Source organism: Sabethes cyaneus, chromosome 2, assembly GCF_943734655.1.
Source record: "Sabethes cyaneus chromosome 2, idSabCyanKW18_F2, whole genome shotgun sequence".
Lineage (NCBI taxonomy): Eukaryota > Metazoa > Arthropoda > Insecta > Diptera > Culicidae > Sabethes > Sabethes cyaneus.
In genome coordinates, this window is record NC_071354.1 from 124588584 (window position 1) to 124598372 (window position 9789).

The window sequence follows — 9789 nt, forward strand, 5'->3', positions numbered from 1 at the left end:
TACTCAAAGTGTAGGTTAAGTTTTGTGCGTTTTTGAGAAGTTTAGCTTTTGAGGGAATGGTTAATTGACTACCGGATTTTCATAGAACATATGTTTCTTACAACTGTGCTAAACCATTAGTTAGAAATGGCAATCAAAATCGTAAAATTTATTGCCAAATATACGCTAAAAACATGTGGAAAATGTTGATTTTTCAATTCTCAGGACCCAACAGTTGTGCTGAGTGTCACTTTATTTTTTGTAAAAGTAGACTCGATGTTATTATATAACGCCTAATTCCGTCTACTGCAGTTAACTGTCTAATGATATGCAATATACATTCAAAACTTTTTGAGAACAGAATCATTGCACCACCAATTATATTTTCATTGCCGCCGAAATCTATGATTGTTCCGTTCAACGCCCTCAAATGTTTTCTTTCGCCTTTGTGCATTCTCCCATTATTGATTTGAAATTTTGTATGTTCTTTTTTACGCAAATTGTTGGTTTATTAAACATATAATTTGTTGACACTTTCGATTTCCTCTATCGAAATCAGAGCTTTGTTGTGATTGCCACCGTAATTTTTGAATTTAAATTTGATATTCATATGTATGAAATGAGAATGTCAATTAGATTCATTAGATTTTTAATTTTACTTATCAATCGATTGGTAAGAATTTACCGAATGAATTATACTCTACTGAAAGTCCTCAAGCAATTACCTTTGTTAGTATATTATACCAATCCGATAGATTTCATTATTCCTCAAAATATAATCAATGTTATTTGCTAATTTCATTTCTTGCTGGGCTCCTCAAACATACGAAAATGCAAATAAATGTACGCCTTGTCTTAAACCCTTTTTTGTCTTCTTTATTACTTTGGTATTTCAAAATAATTTGAAACAGAATTATAATTTTATAAGCCTTTTTGCACTTTTAGAAGTCTAATCAGAAGAGAAAAGGACAAAAAATAATTAACGTTGTTTTCAATACGGTTTTGTCTAATGGGTTACATGTACTTTTAGTGTTAATTTATTTCAGCTAATATTCTTCAAGTACACTTTTCAATTAAATTTAATACATAAAGTATATTCTTCACTTGACGGTCATATAGCTTCATACCTAATTTTTAGTCATTGAAACATTTGTAAACATGCATTAGGAACGCATACAACGTAGAAAGTTTCCAGTTCTGGTTAATTTCATTAATTTGATAAATGATGTGAAAGAATTAGTTTTAGACTATTAGGCTCTTTTACAAACTGAACCCCAACGCATTATACAACATTTATTATTTTTTAAATTTGCTAGCCCATAAAACTGTTTATTAGCAAGAATAAAGATTCTGTTTCAATATATGTACATATATTGCATACCATATTAACGGACAACTACAACAGACGGATTTGGCATTATCTATAGCTATCGAATTTACTTTTACAAAAAATAAATTAACAGCCAGCTTAACTGTTGAGTGCTATAAATTGAAAAATCAAAATTTTCCACATGTTTTCAATGAATATTTGGCAATAAGTCTTAGGATTCTGCAAAGATTACCATTTCTAACCAATGTTGATTTCAGATAATCGCCGCCACCGCAATGTTTGTTCGATTTAATCGACGTTTTTCGGCGAAATAAGTATGAAGATTTTTAAATACCAGTTAGTCCGGACGTTTCGAGCTACTACTGGTCTTCGCTCATCATCTGCGGACAACTTTTTCGTCCATTAGGTTCTACTTGGACTTGGAGAAAGATTAACCAAGTAGAACCTAATGGACGAAAAAGTTGTCCGCAGATGATGAGCGAAGACCAGTAGTAGCTCGAAACGTCCTGACTATTCCTGTATTTAAAAATCTTCATACTTATTTCGCCGAAAAACGTCGATTGAATCGAACAAACATTTCTAACTCAGTTTCAGTATTCAGTATTTCTAACACAGTTGTAACGAACAGATGTTCTGTGAAAATCAGGCACTATTGACCATTCAATCAAAGTTACCCTCATCAACATGTTTGTTAGCCCAGCAACGACGCTTCATATTGAATGCGACGCCGGTTGATTTGCACCGATAATAATCATAGTAGTCTAAAACATTGTCTATGCGACGAATGGCGGGAAAAGTAAAATATCGGTTTTTTACTATTTTTCAGTTTTTCGCGTAGATTTTTAATATTTTTTTTGCGTATAAACCTGACGCAAACCAAAACACATCAACTGAAAAAAGAATCATGCAATTCCGTCCTGCCGTTTCTGAGTTTATCCCTTACAAACAAACGAACCAACTTGGTTTTATTATATAGATTGTCTCAAGAAGACATTATGGATGGTAGATTAACGATATTTGGAAAGTAATGAAAATTGAAAGATAGATTTTTACCCAAAACAGATGGTGCAGATAAAAAACTGATGATATATACGAAATCCAAAGACTATTTTACGTAACAATCAGAATAAATTGTGTCATGGTACGTCAAAGTTCTTTTTTACTATTACATGTTGGCTCTAATCGTTTTCAAGAAGATATTAGAAAATGTTGCATAGTAGAGCCTCCCAGTTGGCCTCGAGGTAAGGCGCTGGTCTAATAAGCCAGTCGTCGTATGTTCGAATCTCGGCTGGGAGAGGCTGTTAGAGTCAATAGGATCAACTTATCATGTTCTTTGATCTGTCTTTTGATAAGCGAAACACCTTTGTAAAACATTATGATGCAATGCAATAAAACCATTAAATTTAAAGTAATTAGCGAAAAAGTGATTTTGGAGAGGTCTTTATATAAAACACCCTGTGAGTCAAAAACTATGAAGAATACGCCTACTATGTTTTTGGCAAAGTTACTTATGGGTCATTCCACGTCAAGTAACCGAGAAAAAGTACAAACTTGTAATCGACCTTCTCGGATTTTCACCAAACTCGGCCAGATTGTTCGTTTTGGGTCAAGAAGCAAAAATCCCAAGTTTGGTGCCGATTGGACTTTCCTTCGATTTTTGGGGGGGGGTTTTATTAGAAAAAGCATCATTTTCGTCAAATTCGCTTATTTTCTTTTGCTTATATCTTCGTAAATATTCAATTTAGAAAAAAAACTTTGTTCTTCATTTTCATGGGAAATCATCTGAGGAATCCGACAAAAGTATTAGTTTTTTGCGACAGTGCTGCCAAGTAGTTTTATTTTCCATCTGAAAACTAAATTTGTATTTTTCTCTCAATGAGTACAATTTGATCTCAAAAATTTTAACACCATCGTGTTCCTCAGACTTTTTTACATAAGAATCACTCAAAAGCACGAGGTGTTCCGTCCCGTTCTCGAGATATAGCGTTTTGAAACAAACAATTCCCAATTTTTCAAGTAAAATCATGAACAAAATTAAATTTCTTAGCAATAAGCAAATAACAAAACAAAGCAGAATTATTCTGGTTTAATCTAAAGCAACATTGCGCTGTTGTGAAAGCACATAAACAGTATATAATACAACTAAAGTTTGTGTTTGAGCGTCTTAGCAGAATACGAAAATTGAGTGAACGAAAAGTCAAACAAACAATTCCTAGAATCTCATGCCTTCAACCATGTGAGATGGCTAGCAGCAGAGGTGACACAATGTCAACTGTGCAACAATACCATTCACTTGCGCAAAGCAAAATGGAAAAAAAATTATCAATGCCTAATTGCTTTTATCGAAAATCTGTATTGTATTGACGAAATGAGCAGTATATATCATTGTTTAGGTTTCTATATAATTCATATGAAATAAATTAGTTCATCGCCGAAGTTGCGAAGAAAAGAAAATATTGAAGGATCGCTTCCTGTCAGCAGCATCTATTCCTGGTATCCGATCTATGCATGCCGCAATTCCTGTTAGTACCAATTCTGTTATAATGAAAACGGTTTCAACGAATCAAATTCAGGGACTACATATAAAGTATCACAAAAATAAGCAGAAAAGGCACAAGAAAATAATTATTTGGAGAAATATATTAAATATATTGGATTAAATATATTAATACTGGTATGGATTTATAATGTTCCAATACTAGTGAAAACTGTAAAGTTGGCATCACTGTTAGGAAAAACTATATTATATTCTTGAATGAAAGAAAAATCTAAACTACAAAACAGTTCGAAAACAGACCTTTATGAAGCCTTCAAGTAGAAGGTGAAAAGCGTATCTGTTGAATTAAAATTAATAGGAAGCGTGGAATTTTATTGTGAGGATAAGTTTGACTTTTCTTTCACTCAACTTTCGTATTCTGCTAAGACTCTCAAAAACAAATTTTTGTTATATTATATACTGTTTATGTGCTTTCACAACAGCGCAATGTTGCTTTAGATTAAACCAAATTAATTTTGCTTCTTTTGTTATTTGCTTATTGCTAGGAAATTTAATTTTGTTTACAGTTTTACATGAGAAATTGGGAATTGTTTGTTTCAAAGCGCTATATCTCGTGAACGGGACGGAACACCTCGGGTCTTATGTAAAAAGTCTGAGGAACACGATGGTGTTGAAATTTTTGAGATCAAATTGTACTCATTGAGAGAAAAATACAAATTTAGTTTCCTTTTTTTCCTTTTTTTCGGGTTATCCAACTGGTCGCTTAATAGCGTATAAAACTCTGCGCTGGGCCCTTTTGTGTTGTCAACAAAGTGTCAGGGAGACCTCAAACATCAGTTCTACCTGACGAGACAGGCACTGGCGCCCACTAAAACACAGGTAGAGCCCCAAGCATAGCCGTCACGCCTATACCCGCAGGCGGAGGCGTTTCGGCCCTGCGCGGACTCCACGAACTGACTCCAAGATCTCTCTGCCAAAGGCCGGAATGTCATATTTTAAATATAATGATGATGATGACGATGATGATGATAATTATGATGATGAGAAGAAAAATAATAGATCGAATTTGTAAATGTGCTTTGGACTTTTTGTACCACTCGAGTTGCAATATGTGGTATAGTGAAGAAGTGGAGAATTCGTCAGCCCCGCCTGACACCGGTCTTCAACCGCGCGCCCGCTTTCAGTTTTCCAACACAAACAACCACAAATGAACCAATAGGTAAGACAAATTTCGGAGCATTAGTGGTTATCAACTTATCAGGGCAAATTTAATCTTTCATCCCCTTAGTATTCACGTATTAGTATTCCCCACGATACAAAGTAAATTGAGCGCAGCACAAGCTGGACGTTCGCGGTAGTCGACAGAGGCTTCAAAATATAGAGACTCGCCCGCCTTCCAACCCTCGAGACCAAAGTGCTGTAAAGCTCTGGGCTTAAACGTCTCTTTAAGACTCGACCCTTCCCATCGACAGAGCCCGCGGGCGGCCATCAGATCTCAGGACAGCCACGGGGCCAGTGCAAAAATCCTACTCTATCTAGCAGCACCGCCTAGCCGAAACTCGAACACGCGACACGAATTGACCTAATTTTCCCATCTGCTACCTAAGAAGTGCTATTACCCGTAATCATTACAGAGTGGTCCTTCGGCATCCAATCGGATCTGGTATCCCGCTTACATCCCCTTACTAACCCTAAGCCCCCGACCAACTCAATCAATCCGACATTTTTCGGAGATATTTGTGACAGTTGTGATAAATAAGGATGAATCCCAGAAAACTTCATTTATTGTCAGAGATCCCCATACTGGCCTTATTCTTAAACGGAAAAGCACTTTCTGAACAACGCAACAATCACATTTGGTAAATTTTTACCACGAGTCCCACTTGAAATCACAAAAGTATTTTGATATATACCCACATTCAGAAGTAAACGTGACCGCTGTTCATTTACTGATTAGTTAAAAAGCCCTACACCACGACAAGGTTCAGTTTTATCGTAGGGAGAGAAATACAAATTTAGTTTCCAGATCGAAAATAAAAGTATTTGACAGCACTGCCGCAAAAAACTAATATTTTTGTCGGATTCCTCAGATGATTTCCCATGAAAATGAAGAACAAAGTTTTTTTCTAAATTGAATATTTACGAAGATATAAGCAAAAGAAAATAAGCGAATTTGACGAAAATGATGCTTTTTCTAATAAAAGTGGAGATACCCAGAAATCGGAAAGTCCAATCGGCACCAAACTTGGGATTTTTGCTTCTTGACCCAAAACGAACAATCTGGCCGAGTTTGGTGAAAATCCGAGAAGGTCGATTACAGGCGACTCGGACACTTGACGTGGAATGACCCTTATATATTATTTAGCTACAACTTTATCGAAGACATTATTCTTCTATCTCTTTTCTAAAAAAAGTTATTATGTGTTATGTGTTTACAAGCCAAAATGGAACTTAGTCGTCGATTTCACATTAATTGTCTTTTAGAGTTGAGCAACTTTGGGTTGCTGTACAATATGTGGAAACGGTTTATCTTGTATGCATTGGCGGAACTAGCGTTCATTTCTAGGGGGGGCTATAGCCCCCGGAATTTTTTTCAACCGTTTTATTTCTTCGGCATATTAAAATTTAATGCACATTAATGCCTGGAATCTTATAACAGTCATGCAAATAAACTTTACTCTGAAGTTTTTCGTATCTATAGTTGTCTAACTATTGGTTTTTCAAAAATTAAAAAACTTAGTCAATTTTTCTAGGGGGGGCTAAATATTTTCTAGGGAGGGCTTAGCCCCCCCTAGCCCCCCCCTAGTTCCGCCAATGCTTGTATGTAAAGCCTAACTCAGATCAATGCAGTTTTATTATTCACAATAATACTAAAAAACTGAATTACAGCTTAATATCAATACTTACACCCAAGTCCAAGAACAGAGTAAATACATAGTTGAACAAAAAAGATCTGTGCAGCAATTGGCGCACGTTGAAGTCCAAGTAACACCATTCTAAAAAAAAATATGTATATATATATTTTAGTATCATGAATTTTCGAAGTCTCTGCAACCTGAGACGCAAAGTTTATGGCAATATAGTTGCATGCAATCGTAGTGTTGTCGCTCGAACCGGATCTTATAGTGTAATGAGATCTTACAAAAACCCGAATTAATCCACCTAGCGGCGTGACCTAGCCTTTCTACTGCCACAATAATCATTATTTAATTTCTCAGGAACATCTATAATTAATTTGACTATATTTAAATATCCGTTCCGTATTCCTCAAAATCCTTATTTGCCAACTATGACCTAAGTTAGCGGGATAAAATTAAACAAATATCAATAGCCAGCAGTTGCTTTCGGCTAAGAAAGCAATTTATTATGCTAAAACCAATGTTATACAGTGGACCCCCGTTCGTTTGAACGATTCCTCATGCAAACTAACGGGGTTAGTTTTTAATTTGAACAACTGGTAAGCCTAAATATGCTGGAACTTGTGTAAACTGGCTGCCCTACTCTTTGTTATTGTTTGGTGGTTTGATTCAGTTGGCAATTGCAAGCAGCGAATATTTCATTCTCCGATCGGATTTCTACCATAATCGTTGGGAAAACGCAATGTGAAACAGATTAAGCACGCTAGATCAGCACAAACGAATTATGTTTATGTGCATTGTCTGCATAAGCAAATGATGTCATATTGAGAATCACGTTTGAACCATTTTTAATTTGCACGTCGTGCAAACCAACGGGGTTCAAATTAAAGTGTTCAGATTAAAAACGGTCAAACGAACGGGGGTCCACGGTATTCCGTTACTTTCAACTTGGCCTATGCCGCATATTGCTACAAAAAACAGTATATTTGGAACACCGATTTAACGCGAATTCACCCAAATCCTAGTTACCAAAAGTCAGCATATATTTAATTTTATGCAGCACGTTTTTGCTGCATCGAATAGGAAAATATGCAATGTGTGCCCAACAAATGTCTTGCATGTGTGTGTAGCAAAAGCCCTATATAACAGAACAGAAGTGGAAGTAGAAATCCAAACACGTACACGCTACTTTCTACAGAAACTAGCGAACCTGGCGGTGGCGAATCACTTTTTTCCACGAAAACACACGAACGCATACGAATGCACACGAAAGCATGTGAAAGCTGCTATGCGATTGGCAGCGAGCGTTCTGCTTATATTGCTGTTATTCGCTTCTGTGCGAAAACCTTCCTAAAGAAAAATGAAAACAAAAAAGACGCTGGTACCAGTTTTGATCGCCGAATCGTTCGGACTTCCACTTCTGTTCTGTGCCTATATAGTTGCCACTAGAAATACTCACAGTAAAAGATACGCGGAAACTAAATCCAACGATTTGGCATCAGTGTACAAAAACTGCCAGCACTTGCTGTGGAGCAAACTGCTGTAGCAGTGTGACTTGATTGTTTTCAACATGATTCGCTTCTGTTTTGTTTACATCAATTTTGCACAATAGAGCGATATATCTTTCATCTTCATCAGTGTAAAATGCATTGCAAAGGTTTATACACACTGTGTCCGAGTATAATATTCAAGGTGCGTGACAATAGTTTAAGTAGATTTCATAACTATTTCAATACTTGTTAATCAAACATTTTAAGCAAAAAGTATGCGTGTTCGATTGGCTCCCTTTTGACAACTCTCGCTGCTCGATTGGCTCCCAAGATGGCTGCTTCCGCTTATCTCTCATCTATTTCTAGTATTTCTAGTATTTCTGAGTATTTCTAGTTGCCACTGCCTTATAAAGGGTTAAGTGCTCACTGGTTACTTGGGATGTATTGGTGGGCAAAGATGTGTGCGAGTGTAGCAGTGCATTGCAGAAGTGTTTGTGTACATCCACATTTTGATTTACACACACTAGTAGGGTAACCAACGTATTTTAGACCCCATCAGCAGCTATACATAATTTGGACACTTACAGCAAAATCAAATGGAAGTGTCCAAATTATGTACAGCTGCTGATGGGGTCCAAAATACGTTGGTTACCCTATGTGTTCAACTTTAACTCGACAGATAGCATTGCTGTTACTGTCTCTCGACCTTTGGTAGAGTTACCAGTCTTCTTGATGGAATGTTTGGGACATATCAATTATTTCAACTGCTGTGATTTCGGGCTCTACTAGCATTCCTGAATTTTAAAGTACTTCATAAACTATTTATGTTATTTTAAAGATTAGATCAAGAAAATACAATACATACTCCGGAGAAAACGGTAGGGTCCCAAATTTATGCATGCCCAAATATCTGATGCATTTATGGCAGCTCTGCTCAAATAGCATTGACAAACGCACATATTCGGCCAAATTTTTCTCACGCAAATATTTGCAGCTTGAACATGGTACCATAACTCTTCTAGAATTGGCCAATATTTCCAACCAAGTGTCGAGCTCGAGCTACTTTGCACTACGCATAAAAAAAATTGCTTCATTAACGCTAATAAAACTAGGTACTTACAGGTCCTCCGTAGGATTAACCGATGCATATATATAATTACCTTGATAAAACGTTTTCCTATTTGAAAGCTTTATTTTGGATTATTCCAATTCCAGGAAATTGATACGTTCTAAACACAAACACCGCAATAACTGTAGATATTTCTCTGACATAGATTATTCTACTGATTAATGGATGATTTTGTATCGAGATATTTTTCAAATCTTGTTATATATAAACACATGTCAGTTCTTAGATTCATATTTCAAATACAATATTGACTTTAGAACTGTTAACTGTTCGATAAACGAAGCCCTTCCACTTTTGTTTTGTGGTCTCAATCTCAACTCACAAATATTTATTGTCCTTTAAGAGAAAAATTAGCGTTTTGCGCTCATTTTGACAACCGCAACTTAGAGTGACTATATACCAGAGATGCCATATTTTCTGAAAAAAATGTCTGCAACTGCTCGAAAACCGAAAAAATCGAGCAGTTTTCCGGCTACTCGAATTTTCTGGTTTAAAAATAATCTGCG

General features: G+C 36.1%; 1 protein-coding gene across 3 annotated transcripts in view; it reads right to left on the bottom strand.

Annotated features, from left to right (window-relative positions):
- LOC128738215 (cytokine receptor-like) overlaps nt 1-9589 on the bottom strand; it is a 357136-nt gene extending 347547 nt beyond the window's left edge. The window contains exons 1-3 of one of the 3 annotated variants that reach the window (XM_053833187.1): nt 9315-9589; nt 9020-9223; nt 6714-6802 (exon numbers count right to left, since the gene is read on the bottom strand). In XM_053833187.1, the coding sequence (XP_053689162.1) occupies nt 6714-6802; nt 9020-9165 (235 nt within the window). In that variant the 5' untranslated portion in view covers nt 9166-9223; nt 9315-9589. Of the gene's footprint in view, nt 1-6713; nt 6803-9019; nt 9224-9274 lie in introns of all 3 variants that reach the window. The other 2 variants (XM_053833189.1, XM_053833188.1) reach the window with 2 other exon arrangements.
- Nucleotides 9590-9789: the final 200 nt, after the last annotated feature.